The sequence below is a fragment of the Equus asinus genome, chromosome 2 (assembly GCF_041296235.1).
Source record: "Equus asinus isolate D_3611 breed Donkey chromosome 2, EquAss-T2T_v2, whole genome shotgun sequence".
Taxonomy (NCBI): domain Eukaryota; kingdom Metazoa; phylum Chordata; class Mammalia; order Perissodactyla; family Equidae; genus Equus; species Equus asinus.
Genome location: NC_091791.1, coordinates 59,021,057 through 59,036,950, shown reverse-complemented (window position 1 = coordinate 59,036,950; position 15,894 = coordinate 59,021,057). Strand labels below are relative to the sequence as shown.

At 41.4% G+C, this 15,894-nt stretch overlaps 1 protein-coding gene across 2 annotated transcripts in view; it reads left to right on the top strand.

The window, feature by feature from the left end:
• The first annotated feature begins 538 nt into the window (after nucleotides 1–538).
• The window catches only part of PPA1 (inorganic pyrophosphatase 1), a 31,483-nt gene continuing 16,127 nt past the window's right edge, over nucleotides 539–15,894 (top strand). Inside the window, exons 1-3 of one of the 2 annotated variants that reach the window (XM_014840317.3) lie at nucleotides 539–832; nucleotides 3,465–3,523; nucleotides 15,347–15,400. In XM_014840317.3, the coding sequence (XP_014695803.1) occupies nucleotides 769–832; nucleotides 3,465–3,523; nucleotides 15,347–15,400 (177 nt within the window). In that variant the 5' untranslated portion in view covers nucleotides 539–768. Of the gene's footprint in view, nucleotides 833–3,464; nucleotides 3,524–10,359; nucleotides 10,602–15,346; nucleotides 15,401–15,894 lie in introns of those variants that run through there. The other variant, XM_070489403.1, reaches the window with a different exon arrangement.

The following is a 15,894-nucleotide window of genomic DNA, read 5'->3' as shown; positions in this document are numbered from 1 at the left end:
TAACAAGTTACACCGCCCGAGCGCTTACAAGGAGCCAGGCTCCTCCTCCAACTCTTGACGTGTCTCAACGCAGTTAAACATCCCTATAACCCATGAAATAGTTATTATCTCCATTTCCCAGATGAGAATCTGAGTCAGAAAGGTTAACAGCGAATTTGCCCAATATCATACACGAGAAAGCGGTGGAGCTGGTACCCAGCTGGTATCCATTTCGGGTGCCAGTGACATGCCTCAACTTCGCTTAAATGGATCAGAAAAATGCCCACCTTTGAGACCGCAGGCAGGGCGTGTCGGGTGAAGCGTATGACTTACAAACGCCTTTTGAGATAAGGAATTACTCTGCAGGGAAGGGTGTGCGAGAGCCAAACGTAGGAGAGGAGTCGACGGTCAATTCTATCTGGTCCAAGCTGAGAACTTGCGCTTTGACCCTTCTGCGTCAGAGTCGCAAACCCCACCCGCCCAGGTGGAAGACTGGAACCACAGCCTGCCGGCAGCCACGTGGCCCAGTCTGGAAGCCAGCGCGGCGCCTCGCGGAGGCGGGGCCCGAGGGGGCGGGGCTAGGGCGCGGGGACTCGCGGGCCGGGCTGAGTGCGCCTGCGCGCAGGGTGGGCCGGGCCCGCGAGCGTGAGCCGCTTTAAAGGCCGCTCTCCCTCCTTGCTCGCTGGTCCAGTCCTTGCAGTGCGCAGGCGCCGAGGTCTGTCCTTGTCACTGGGCGCCGCGTGCAGGCTTGTGGCTTTGTCGCAGCGGCGGCGACTCGTCTCCGCCACCATGAGCGGCTTCAGCAGCGAGGAGCGCGCCGCGCCCTTCACCTTCGAGTACCGAGTCTTCCTCAGTGAGTATCGGCGGCCCGCGGCCCCACCCTGCCCACTAGCCCATTCATTCCCCGGCCTCGCCCTGCGTCCCGCCCGGGCGGCTGCGGCCCGCGCTCGACCCCTTGTCCCGGCCGCGGGCGGGGCTCCTTCGGCGGGTCCCCGGGGCCTGGGCAGGCCCGGCCCTCCCATCTTTCACGTCCCGCTCGCGGGCGGGACAGCGTGGGTCGGCGTTCCTCTTTCACGCGCTTGGTTGGACCCGAACGTGGGCCAGGCCGGTTTTGCAGGTGTCCGGCTCGGGCAGTGTCTAATGGGAAAAGGATACCACTAAGTCACCCTAGAAAGGTGCCTGGAGGTAAACTAATCCTCGTAAGAGGATTGCTTAAGTTGGAGGAACGTAGGGGGGTGGCGGGGGGGGGGTGACTCCCCAAGATCTTAATTCCTTCACTGTAATTCGGATTGTGGGCACCGAGGGGGATCAAGTTCAGCCCCTCGTTCTGCAGGTGAGGAAACTGAGGCCTGGATCAGGAGCGGTCAGTGGATGACTGGACCCATCCCTTGGGGGTCCCCGTAGCGCTCATGCCTCTCCTGCGTTGTGTTTTCCCGGAGCACTGATGCTGGGAATGCGCCTTGTGAAACAGAAAGCTGGTCCCCTCCAGTCGACCAGGTGACGTCAATCTGGGAGGCAGAGTAAGAAGGTGCCAAGTTTTCACCCATGTGCAGGGAATTGGCGTCTAAGGGGTACTTCCCCCAAGTCCGCGCCTAGAGCGGCGCTGAGCCCGGGAAGCTGCGGGCTGGCGGCGCTCCGCTTTCCTCGGCGCGCCACCTTTTGCGCTGTAGGTGGAGGAAAGCTCCCTCGGGTTTATCTTTTTCCTCTACCTCCGTCCCCCAAGCTACTGGGAATAGATTATTAGAGATAACCGAGGTGTTGAAAAATGTGTCACCAAAGGCCTTTCTGTTTTAAATTCTTTACGGTTTTATGCGGAAGGAAATGGGTAGGTGCACGAGCTTCTTTAAGTTCTTGCGTGTGTTGAACGTCAGGAAAGAGGGGGGCGTAGAGGGGACGAATGAGAATAGTGAAAGAGTGAACAAATCTCCTAGCAAGAAGTAGCCTGATGCAGGAGGAGAAGGAAAGTGAACTCAAAAGTGTCCACATCCAGCTGAAGTTGACTACCGTGTAAAATCCAAGGGTGGGGCTCCCCATTTTAATTAATTTCAGAATTAAGCAGCAAGGGCAGTGCAAGAACTTTTGACGAATACGTCACTGAACTATTTTTCTGGAGTTAGTCTTGGCCCCAGAATTTCTAGGAGGGATTTGGAGAGGTGACTGGCATGATTTGGGTACTTGCCGGCGGGCTGTATGTGCAGAGCAAATGCAGTTTTTAGTTATGTATTGGTGGCGAGTATTCGATAGCCATTATAGAAGACCGACGCCACTCCTTGACTTTGGCACTGGCTAAAGTAACTGTTATCTATCGGATGGAACTCGCTGGAACTTAAGAAATACTAATAATTACAGCCACCTATATAATTATATATAATTTTGTTTCATTTGTTTTTTTCAAATCACAGATTTCTTAGCATCCTGCCTTAATAGAAGATTTTTGGCCTCTATAATGTTACATTTGCCAGTCTCTTTAAAACTCATGGTGGACTGCAAAGTCACAATTGACTCTGAAGGGACCATTGTGGTATTGGGGGTGGTCACTGTTACGTTTTTCCTATTCCACTTTGGTTTTTAAACCTGAAGGGATGCAGTGTGGACTGACCCTTAGGTTTCTTAAATATTCTTTAAGAATATTTAAGGGAGTTTTTTGGGTTTTCTTTTTAATTTTTTTAAAGATTTTATTTTTTTTCTTTTTCTCCCCAAAGCCCCCCGGTACATAGTTGTGCATTTTTAGTTGTGGGTCCTTCTAGTTGTGGCATGTGGGACACCACCTGAGCATAGCTTGATGAGCAGTGCCATGTTTGCGCCCAGGATCCCAACCGGTGAAACCCTGGGCCCCCGAAGCCAGCCGAGCAAACTTAACCACTCGGCAACCGGGCCGACCCCAGTAAGGAAGTTTTAAAATTACTTTTTGGATATGGTAGTTAGGTCTCTAGAATACAGAAATAACCTGTGAAAATGTTGCAGCTCGTTTATCCCTAAGAAAAATCATCATCTAAGATGGCTCTCTTCCTGGAGCATCACTTAAAGCAACATGGTTTCTAATTCAGCAAATTGGTCTCCTCCCTTCTCTTGGAGCCCAGTTGTTTCATTAGTTATGTAAACTGTCAAATGATGTAAGATCAACCCAAAACAATTGGAGCACCTTTTGTATGCCAGGCACTCCTAGGCTCTGGGAATATAAAGATCTCTAAGGCAGTCCCTGCCCTCATCACAGAGGTTAGTACCTGTTAGACACCTGAGGAGCACATTGGATGAAAACCTAACCCAATCTTGGAGGGGTCAAGTAGATGAAGTATATAACGAGGGAGGCTATGCACTCGTGGGAGCAGGGGTATATGGGAAATCTCTGTACCTTCTTCTCAATTGTATTGTAAACCTAAGACTGCTCTAAAAAAGTAAAATCTTTTTAAAAATAATGTGTACTTCATGCATTTGGAAATACAGTCGACCAAAAAAGTAATAACTTTTTCTAATTCATTTTGCAGAAAATGAAAAAGGACAATATATATCTCCATTTCATGATATTCCAATTTATGCAGATAAGGTAAGACATCCTTATCTTTTGAATGTAGTCACTTCACTCAGATCAGTTAGTCCTACATGGGGATTTTCTTATACGTCTTAACAAGTGCTTAACGTGCCTCGTGCTGTGACTTAAAGGTATGTTGACTAAATAAGAAGTCAGTCTTAAATCCAGATTGTTTGGTTAAAGAAGCAACTATAAATTGGGGAAGGAGTAGAAGAACAGAAGTAAATGTTTTAAAACTGCCTTGGTTAAAAAAAACCCAGATTGGTCATTTGTGTGTTTGTATGTGGAACTAAAATTTTAGTACTTCATAAGTGGTTTTAAAATTAATCAAGTGGCCAACACAAAATTTGGGCTTTGATATTTATTAAATGGTAAAAATAAACTAGACTATTAAGTGAATACAGGAAAATTCAGTACTTTTAATGGACTGGTAGAGTTAAGATCTGCAAATAGTGTTAATAAAGGTAAGTCCTCAAACTTCAAAAGAGATGGCTCTTCCTATACACACTTGTGAGCTGAAGAAATCTAACCTTAGGACAAATTGGTAAGAATATTTACTTTCCTAGGGGAAAAAGTCTGCAACTATATATTCCAAAATCTTTGTGATCCTTGGGAGGTAGATTGCTAGTGACTTTTTGTTTTTAATTTTCATTCTTGCCTTTTTCATATTTTCTAATCTTTTTTACAAAGAGCATGCATTGTTTGTACAGCTTAAATAGTTAATTTTTTTTAACAAAAAACCACAGCTTGTTTTATCCTCCTTCCCAAGAGGAGAAGTTTGTACTGTATTCAGGAACTGATACAAGGACAAATGTCTGATTCTTTTTTATACCTTTACAAAATTTTTTCATTCAGCCACGAAGCTTGATTCACAGTGAATCTTTTTGAATTGTAAGATGTCAATACATAAGACATATGAACCTCACATTCCAGTGCTTGCCTAGAATAATAGTAAAGATGAAATCTTATCCTTGCACGTGCTAAGTCTTAACTATTTTTCTGTGCTTGACTATCAGAAATAGATTCATTATACTTCTACCAGGAAGTTTGCTGCGGTTCTGTAATGACACTTGGCCACTGGCGCAAAATCCAGCCTTCATGTTGCTGCTGAGGAGCCTGCCTGAGCTGGGCTCCAGCTGTAGGCGGTGGAGCAAACAGCCCGAGGCCAATTGTGTGCCACAGTTACAGCAGGGACCTCTAATTAGCCTGTGTTCTCCTGTGGGAGTCTCAAAGTTGTATTTATTCAGAAACTCTAATTTGTTACATCTGATTTCCTGGGAGTTGCGATGCGATGCAGGATCCTTCCTTCCTCTTGAGCTGGCGTCATCTGGTTGGCGTGAGTTGTCTTCTTGTATAATTAGTCTGTATGTCAAAGTGCTTTACAATCACATCTCTGACCATTTTGAGAATGAAGAGGTATAAAATGATGACCCTAAGTTTACTGATGGCAAATTGGCATCCAGATGTGCTAAGGAAGGACATATAGCTGTTTTTTTGGTGAGTTCATGGCGTCTTTGTTTAGGCTTCTGTAACAAAATACCATAGACCGGTAGCTTATAAACAGCAGAAATTTATTGCTCACAGTTCTGGAGGCTGGAAGTCCAAGATCAGGGTGCCAGCATGGTTGGGTGAGGCCCCTCTTCTGGTCACAGACTTCTAGCTGTGTCTGTATGTGGTGGAAAGGGCTAGGGACCTTCATGGAGCCTCTGTTCTAAGGCACTAATCCCATTCGTGAGAGTTCTACTCTCATGTCTTAAGCACTTCCCAGAGGTCCCACCTGCTATACCATCACCTTTGAGGGTTAGGATTTCAACACAGGAATTTGGGGAGACACAAACGTTCAGACCATAGCTATAACCTATAAGTGACAATATTTCTAGCCAAGGACCAGAATGATCATAGCACTTGTGTTGCCTAATCTTGTTGCTGCTTCAAGTTACCCCAAAACTGGAAATTGAAACTACCTTTTGGTGTTGTGTAAAATGTCTTCACTTAGTTTACTCTAAAAGTCATGTACGGAACTCCTTGTGCCTGTACTCTAGGGTAACTCAAATGAAAACCCTGGTCTGGCTCAAAAGCACAAACTCTTGGGCCAGCCCAGTGTCGCAGGAGTTGAGTTCACATGTTCCACTTCGGTGGTTTGGGGTTTGCTGTTTTGGATCCTGGGTGCAGACCTGCACACCACTTGTCAAGCCATGCTGTGGCAGGCACCCCGCATATAAAGTAGAGGAAGATGTGTACAGATATTAGCTCAGGGCCAGTCTTCCTCAGCAAAAAGAGGAGGATTGGTGGCAGACGTTAGCTCCGGGCTGATCTGCCTCAAAAAAAGAAACAACCACAAACTCTTGCAGCAACTCCAGATTTCACCAGTGGCCCACTCAGTGAACCTCAGCATTCTGGATTCCTGCCTGAGAAGCAGGAAAGAGTTCTTTTGTTTTTAAGGAAGTTTATATAAAACATACATGAGGGTGTGCTACACTGAAGTTATTTTGGATTATAGCCTACATAAAAGATCTGATCAATTCTGGTGATTGCAAAAGAGGGTAATTTTTTTAAACATCCCAGTGTGATTAAGTATACGTAAGTACATTTTTGTGTGTGTGGCCATAGACTTTATCCCTAATGTGATCGGTCATTTGAGGGGTAATAGTGAGGGAATGGACCTTTAATACAGCTCAGTTAGCTCTACGAAGGAAAAATGCCCAAAGGCTTATATTCTGCTTCGTGTTAGGACCTTTCAATGTGGACAGCTTTCTTTTGATATATATGCCATTAGGTAATCCAGCCAGCCAGTTCTGGAGATCCTTGTGACTCAGATACATTGCTTGGATTATTTCCAAATCCATTAGGTGGAAGAAGGCAAAGGTAAAGACTCACTGGATTTTTTTAATTGTAGGTTGTCCTTTGCTTTATTTTGGGATCTAATATAAAAACACCTGTAGTTCAGAGTTTCTTCTGATAGAAATGGCGGGCCTTCTGAGATAACAGAAATTTTAAAAATCCCCAACAGAGTCAGCATAAACAGTGTGAAACACTGGTAGATTGAAGCTTTGTCTAAATCTTAAAGTGCTCAAATATCATTACTTGATGTTTTAATTTTAGAAGTTTGGTATTTTTCTGTTCCATGTTTTAAACTTTGATGTTAAATAATAGTTTGAACAATGTGGGCCTTTTGCTGGTTTTTTTTCAGGCGACTGTTGGCAGGATATATACCTAGGGAGCTGTGTTTTTCTTTTTCTCTTTTAAAAAAAAGTCAAACTTCTAATCAAATAGGTTGATGCTTCAGAAACTTAACAGAATGTTTTCTGGAGTTGTATATCGTTCTTAAATTTTTAAAGAGACTATTTTGCTGTACCTGGCACTTTGAGAGGAGATGCACTGCTCAGGCGGGTGCTTGTTAGCTCACTTCTTATAGGGTTGCTTTGTTTTGAATTTTCTATTTCTTTTTTATAGACAGCTCTGTAAGTGGAAGTTTTTAAAATGCCACTAAATAATTTAAACACTGTTTGTCTTCCCCAACTTAATAGGTATATAGAATGGTTGGGTTTTCTGGGTTGTTGTTTTTTTTTTTTTTGTCTTGTTTATCTTTTGGTTTTGCATTTTCCAAACCAAAGTTAGAAGTGGGAACATAGATGAAAACTGAGTACAAACGTAATTGACATGTCATAGCTAAGAATAAAGTCCTATTTTTTTCCTCTCAGATGAACTCTAAGGTGACTAAATTTTGAAAACAGTTATTCTAAGCATAATCTCTGTGGTTTATCAATTTTGTCAAAAAGATAAAGTTGCAATGATTAAATATGCATATAATGGGCAGCCATAATGCTTGGCTTCTAGTAAAGTCTCAATACATAATAACCAAGAAAATAAAAATAGAATTGCTGATGTTGACCACAATGACTGCTTATTTCTAAAGCCTTTCAGGGCTCTATTTTTTTTTTTTTTTTAAAGATTGGCCCTGAGCTAACATCTGTTGCCAATCTTCCTTTTTTTTTTTCCTTCTCCCCAAAGCCCCCCAGTACATAGTTGTATATTCTAGTTGTGGGTCCTTCCGGCTGTGATATGTGGGACACCACCTCAGCATGGCTTGATGAGCGGTGCTGGGTCTGTGCCAGGATCCAAACCTGTGAACCCCTGGGCTGATGAAGCAGAGCATGCGAACCCAGCCTCTCGGCCATGGGGCCAGTCCTAGGCCTCTATTTTTTGGAGTTAAGATCACTGAACTAGGAGGGAGAAATCTTGATTTTTAGTCCCGGTTTTACCACTCACTGGCTTTGTGATGTTGACCAAGTTGCTTTATCTCTGAGTACTGTTAGTCTTAGTGGGTATTTTAGATTATATTCTACACTGATGTCCCATGGTTCTGTGTGTATTATTGATAAAGCTTATTGATGAAGTTTCATTAGAGATCATTGTAAAAAAAAATTTGTTGTTAATTTATTGAATGTTTCCTTAGGCACTATACCAAAGCCCTTATGTGGATTATCTCATTTAGCCATCATGTTATTCTCTGAGCTAGCTTCTTTTATTAACCCTGCTATCCAAGGATCACTAACTAGAACTCATGAGCAATGGTGGCAGGATTTAAACTCAGGCATTCTGGCTCAGAACTTGTGGTCTTAACCATTGAGCAGCACTGCCTTGAGTGATTATGGGGATGTGTGTGGGGTGGATTTTACTTTGTGCTTTTTTGTATTTTCCAGATTTTCTGCAGTAAATATCTCTTTGATAATGAAGAAAAAAAGACTTGGTTAGGGTTTTTTTGGCTTAGAATTCAATGGAAATGAATAAGAACTTTGTTCCTTTGGGAAGGCTATAAAGTCGTCTAGTCCAAGGATTCTTGGTGGCCCCAAGGCCCTGGAATGCCCATCCATGAAACCCATGGATGAGGTTCTGTGAACTCTCTGAAATTGCGATTTGATGTAAGTGTGCATTTTTCTAGGAAAGTTTCTGTGGTCAAAATTCTTAAGTCATTGCAAATCAGAAAAGTTTGACAGCTGGGAATGCAGACTCTTTTGCTTGATTTTATAAAGAGAGGAGAGTAAAGAGAAATTATGGTTAGAATACCTGTTTTCAAAATTTAGTAATCTTTAGAGCTCATCTGAGGGGAAAAAATAGCTTATTCTGAGTTATGACATGTCAGTTCTGTTTTATTACTTTCTGTAGGTACGTATGGCACTATGTGTTACCAAACACAAGACTTTGTTGGAACTGCTGTGAGCAGAAAATCTGTGTAATTGGAAAACAAATAGGTATCACTGAAAGGTGTTTGTTGTTTGTTTGTTTTTAAAATTTAATAGGTTAACTATCTCCCCTGGACTCTTAACATAATTCATTGGGCGAATTTGTTTTGGTTGGTATAAATCAGGTTTTCCTTTGCGAAGTTAAAATTTTAAATGGATAAAGGGCACACACTGTGAACTTTGTCATCATATTTCTTTCTGTCAGCTTCTCAAACAGACTTTTGACAATGAAATAATCCAGGAACCCATTTATTTTTTCTTTTTAAAAAATTTTTTGAAACTTATTTTTTCAGATTTAATGAGGAATGATTAACAAATCATTCTATTTAAGATGTACAGTGTGATGTTTTGATATACGTATACATTGTGAAAGAATCCCCCCAATCAAGCTAATTAACCCCTCCCTCACTTCACATATTGACCTTTTGTGGGTGGGTAGGAGGTGGGTGGGTGTGTGGTGAGAACACTTAAGATCTGCCTACTTTCTTAGCAAATTTCATAGAGCTGTGCTGTACGATAGATCTCCAGAGCTTAGTCATCTTAGAACGGAAAGTTTGCACCTTTTGACCAACATCTCGGTCATTTTCCCTACCCCCTAACCCCTGGAAACCACCATTCTCCTCTCTGTTTCTGTGCGTTTGACTTTTTTAGATTCCATGTGTCAGTGAGATCATAGAGTATTTGTCTTTCTCTGTCTGATTTATTTCACTTAGCATAATATCCTCCATGTTTATCCATGTTGTCATAAATGGCAGGATCTCCTTCTTTTCTAAGGCTGAATAATATTCCATTGCACGTGTGTCTGTGTGTGTGTGTCTAAGTGTATCACTTCTTTATCCATTCATCTGTTGATAGAACTTAGGTTTCCATATCTCAGCTGTTGAACTAATGCTGCAGTGAACATGGGCGTGCAGATGTCTCTTGGAGACTCTGATTTCATTTCTTTTGGATACATACCTAGAAGTGGGCTTGCTAGGTCAGGTGGTGGTTCTGTTTTTAGTGTTTTGAGAAACCTCCATACTGTTTTCCATAGTGGCCGCACCATTTGCAATCCCACCAACAGTGCACAAGGAGGAACCTGTTACTTTTAACAACTTAAAGTATATCTTAGAATCATAAAACGGACTTTGAAGCCAAAACTTAAAAGTAAGGGTTAAGAGCCATTGTCACTTGGTGAGCCCTGAATAAACTATAATATTTTTGGAAGTGATGAAGTCTGTGACAGCTTTTCAAATGCACCTTTATGGGGGTGGAGCATCTATTAATTACGTGAGCTCTTCTAATAGAGATTTTATACTCCAAAACTACTCTCTAAGTTAAAAAAAAAAAAGCAAGCTGTCCTTGTTTTTTATTAGCTTCTTGCTTTACGTCTAATCTCTGGATGAATTTAGAAGAAAATCCTCTCTACCACTACTGTTTTTATCCAAACTTTATTGCAAAACAGAAAAATAAAAGAAAGGATGATGGAATCAGAGGGTGATTTTTGTATTTTTTCCTGTCTGGCATTTACTTAATTTCTGGAGTTATCTAGAGAGACACGTGATGAGTCGTGTTGAAAATGCTAATTTAAGCCACTTATGTAATTTTGCAAGACAGCGTGTCATGTTCACTAGGCTTCAGATCCAACGTTGGAAGCAGATCGTAATCAGGAGACGTTCGTAAATCTTCCATTAAAGACACATTTAACTTCACTACTAAGATTGAGAGATGGGATGTAATTAAGAGCATGTTCCCTATACACCTACTTAACTATGTTAGTGTTAATACCCTACCAAATAGCCATAGCTGTTATTAATGAACAACCTGACAGACTACTGACTTGATCCACAAGAAAATTAACCAGCTTGGAGGTAAGACTCATGATCACTGTACTACTGTAATATTCCTGTTTAACCATGATGTTAAAAGCCTAACCAAGCTATGTTACATTTCTTCTGTACCTAAAACAATTTTATTTTAAATCTTTTGATTAATGGAGTGATATAATTTAGACTTAACTTTCCAATCTCCTTAGAATCTGGACATCTTTAACATTAACATTCTTTTGTTTTTTTTTTTAATTGCCGGGAAGGATGCACCCTGAGGTAACATCTGTTGCCGATCTTCCTCTCTCTCTCTTTTTTTCCTTCCTCCCCAAAGCCCCAGGACATCGTGGTACATTCTAGTTGTAAGTCTTCCTAGTTCTTCCATGTGAGCTGTGGCCACAGTATGGCTACTGACAGACTGGTGATGTGGTTCCACACCCGGGAACTGAACCCGGGCCGCCGAAGCAGTGAGAGCACCAAACTTTAACCACTCGGCCATCAGGGCCGGCTCAACCTTCTGGTCCTGTTGATGAACTGATTATAAGTCTGGGAAGTAAGACTGATTGCTAGGTTATTTTATGTTTCTGACTTTGGGCAGTGAGAGCTAAAGCTGTAGTTGGCCTATCCTCTGCCTTCTCCAGCCTCGTCAGAATCGTCCTACTAGGAAGTTTCACATCTTCCTTTCTTACTCTGAAACTATGAACAGGGAGCTGAGAACTTGATGCCAAAGTAGGGACTTAGAATTTAGAAAGCATAGTAGAAGTGGAGAACAGGGGGCCGGCCCCGTGGCCTAGTGGTTAAGTGCGTGCACTCCTCTTTGGCGGCCAAGGGTTTCACTGGTTCAGATCCAGGACGCAGATATGGCACCGCTCATCAGGCCATGATGAGGTGGCGTCCCACATAGCACAAACAAAGGGCCTGCAACTAGAATATACAACTGTGTACTGGGGGGCTTTGGGGAGAAGAAGAAAAAAAAAAAGAAGATTGGCAACAGATGCTAGCTCAGGTGCCAATCTTTAAAAAAAGAAAAGTGGAGAACAGAGTTCTGGGAAGTCCTAACAATGGAGATAATAATACGATAAATCCAGGATTGAGCTAAATAGTAGTTGAAACCAGTTGGGGTTAAAGAAAGAAGGCATGAATTTGTAACTGGGTGGTACTAGATTTCCTAAAATCTTGTCTCAGTATTTTAAATACATAAATGTTGGAAATATTAGGATGCATGATTTTTTCCAGTTTTTTAATTGTAAAATACGTATAACATAAAATTACCATGTTAACTATTTTTAATTGTCCAGTTCAGTGGTATTAAGTACATTCATATTGTTGTGCAACCATCACCACCCTTCTCCAGAACTCTTCATCTTGCAAAACTGAAACTCTGTACCTGGTAAACAGTAACTCCCCATTTCCCCTCCACTGTCCCTTGGGAACCACCATTCTATTTTCTGTTTCTATGAATTTAACGTTTCTAGGTACCTCATGTAAATGGAATCGTATAGCATTTGTCTTATTGTGACTGGCTAATTTCACTTAGCGTAATGTCCTCAAGATTCATCCATGTTGTAGCATGTGTCAGAATTTCCTTCCTTTTGTAAGGCTGAATAATATTCCGTTGTGTGTATTTTGCTTATTCCATGTTTTGCTTATTCATTCATCCTTTGATGGACACTTGGGTTGCTTCTGCATTTTAGCTATTGTGAATAATGCTGCTATGAACATGGGTGTGCAAATAGCTCTCAAGACCTTGCTTTCAGTTTTTTGGGTCTATACTCAGGAGTGGAGTTGCTGGATCATATGGTAATTCTATTTTTAATTTTTTGAGAAACCATCATACTGTTTTCCACAGCAGCTATACCATTTTACATTCCTACCAACAGTGCACAAGAGTTCCAATTATAATGCATAATGTTTTAACAGTAAAAATGTTTCTATCAGTGGAGTAATTGGTTGAGTTTCTCGTATCAGTTGCACTGAAAATCCTAAGTATTACCCTTCACCTAGTGGCAACTCCCTGAACTGTAGCCATGGTGTCTAGGAGAAACAAACTGTTCCTTAGTTCCTGCTAAAGAAGGAGAACCTCCCCTGTTTTATATCAAAATATTTAAAAACATCCTCTGTTGTGATAATAATTGAGGGAGAAAATAACGACTAAAAGCTACTACAAATTCATTGTTTTAAAAAACAGATACAGGGGCTGGCCTGATGGCATAATGTTAAGTTTGGTGTTCTCTGTTTTGGCGGCCTGGGGTTCACAGGTTTGGGTCCCAGGCATGGACCTACACCACTCCTCAAGCCATACTGTGGTGGCAACCCACATACAAGATAGAGGAAGATTGGCACAGATGTTAGCTCAGGGCCACTGTTCCTCATGAAAAAGAAAGAGTGAGAGAGACAGTAATCACCACAGCATCTACATACACTTGAAAATGTGCTGAACGTGCATTTTACCCCCTAGTCCCTCATCTGGGTTTGTGGACCCCAAGCAATAGCCTGAGGCCTACAAGCTGAAACGACCTGGTTTGGGGATCCAACTCTTAGGGAGTTAAAAGAGCTTTTATTCTGTTCACTGCTAGTCTTTAACCCCTAGAGAAGTGTCTGGCACAAATTAGTGGTGCTCAGTAAATATTTGTTGAAAAATGAATGAGTTGGCTTGAGGCTCCTTGCAGGATACTCCTTGCTAATTTTGGCCCAGCTAATTTCTAAAAAGCACCAAACCTTCAGGCTTTTGGAGCTCTTCTGTTTGCAGTAGAGTTGTCTTACCATTTTCTGAAAGATGTTTTCTTTCCTGTAATGTTGGTTTTTTTCTTTTTTCCCTTTTGCTTTCCATTAGTTATGTAGGTTTGTAATATTAGGTAATGTGGTTTTGAGGATTATACGTATTTATCATTTAATCCCATTAAAGTGTTCAAAATAGTTCCAAACTTTGAATTAGTGAGTTCATCTCTATTTGCTACTTTTTCTTTTTTGAGGCAATTTGTTCATTTGGTAATATTTTCCCCCAAAAAATTAACTAATCTTGATTTTCGCATCTCAATCTTTCATGTAGTAACAGCTCCATCTTGTGAGCCGTTCGGGTATTGCTGCTGAGGACTGGCAAAGCCCTGACCTGTTCTTGTATCGCAGACACACGGATCTGTATTGTAACCCCTGAGTCGTGGTGCCAGACAGACAGAGTTCTTGAAACCTTAGAGTAAAGAGAATAAATTTGATCAGACGTTGGGTCTGAGGTTTCCTACCATGGACAATGAGCGATGCTTTTTCTAAAACCATCCAGTTATCCCTTTACAGGGAGAGAGCGGTTTGTGTTTGTTCAGTCCTGATTTAACAGTGTCTCCTTCTTTGTGGGGTGTCCTGTTGTATCAAGTAGGCGTCAGGAGGCTTGGAGCAGAAACCCACAGAATGCCCGAGTCTCCTCAGTTTGACAAGAATTTAATAAATGACACAAGTTCTACACTCTATAAATCTGGGTAGCTTTTCTGCCTGGTTAAAAGTAGCCACAAGGTCATTATTGGCTGGAAACCTTTGACTTACTCTCTTGTAGCTTATCAGTCCCTGTTTTTTGATGCAAAGTGGCAAAGAAGTAATTCTAAAAAGTTGTGTGGTGATTTTCAAATTAAGTCAACTTTTTAAAAAACCTATTTTATAACAGTAATTGCAGATTGGGCTTCGTGTGTGCCCTTTGTAGAGGCTATCAACTGAAAAACTGAATTTTTAAGATTTATTCCTTGGTAAAAATAATTTTCTATTTCAAGCTCAGCTTTAATTAGAGAACCTATTTCAAGTTGATATTTGACTATGGTATGCAAAATAAGATGACAAAGTGTGATTTTTCTTTCATTGTGTTTTTAAGTAGTAAACATCTGGAATTTCTTAATATATCATCTACTTTAATGTAGTCAGCTTAAGGCTATTAACTAATTACAACAGAACTGGTGTTGGTTAAAATATTTTTGGAACATAATATTTTATTATCAGTGTCAGACTTCTTATCTTTTTGAGGAGTGTTTGATTTTTAAAAACAGCCAAATTGGAAGAACAATGCAGGTAATCGAGCTGATTAATTTTGTTTGAGGAGCCAAGCCCCAGTGGCCCAGTGGTTCAGTGGTTAAGTTCAGTGTGCTCCACTTTGGTGGCCTGGGATCAGTTCCTGGGCACAGATCTACACCGCTCTGAGTGGCCATGCTGTGCTAAGACCCACATACTAAAAAAATCGAGGAAGATTGGCACAGATGTTAGCTCAGGGCAAACCTTCTTCAGCAAAAAGTACATAAATAAATTTGTTTGAGGCTAAAACTAAAGTATGACAAAGTAATTAAACTGATTTGGGATTTGTCTTAGAAACCACCTCTGAATTAGAAGATCCAAAAACATTGTAATTGCAGTGTCACCTGAGGAAATGAGTAGCCTTTGGAGAGGATTGCTTTAAAGATGGCCTTCCTCAGACGTACAAGTTCTGTTATGATTAAAAACTGTTTCTTTCCTTATAGAAACATTCTCCTCCCCCACCAACATTTTATTATGAAAAATTTTAAACATGCAGGAAAGTTTGAAGAATTGTACGGTGGACAGCTGTATACCCACCACCTTGATTCTACAATGAATATTTTCCTATATTTGCTTTTTCTCTTCACCCCTCAAGCTGTCTTACTTTTTGATACATTTTGTTGAAAGTCCATTGACTTCAAAGCTCTGATGCAGTGAACAGTTGAGCTTTGGAACCAGGGCATGCTCACTCAGTAAGAGAACAGGTCAGCTCCTGTGACCGTCTCCCTTTCTCTGTTTTTCAGGATGTGTTCCACATGGTAGTGGAAGTACCACGCTGGTCTAATGCAAAAATGGAGGTATGTTTCATCTTATGTTGATGGTCAGACGGAGGAGATTAGTTTTGACCCAGCCACACTGATTTCCTCAAAGGTTAAACAGCTGAAGTCCATGGTTTTCTGTTGTCTGGTCCCAGTTTGTTTTCCAGTTACTCCTCCCATTACCTGCCAGGCTTCCTTCAGTCCTCCATCTGACCTGAGCCATTTCTATTTGCAAATATGCTTCAGACTTTCCTACCCCACCTTCTGCTGCTTGCGTTCCCAAAGTCTGGAATTATCTTTTTCTCCCTTCTCTTGTTCTCTTTAAGTCCATCACTGACTCCTCTACAGAGGCAATGGGCTTTCCGTAGTCACCCCAGCCAAAGATCCAAAAATGATCTTTTTGGAATTTATGTTGCATTTTGTAAATTTCTTTCTGATGACACCTGACATATTTAGCTTTTTGTTATGGATATCTATTATGTATTTCATGTCACTTAATTAAGCTTTTTGAGAGGAAGCACACTTTGTATGTA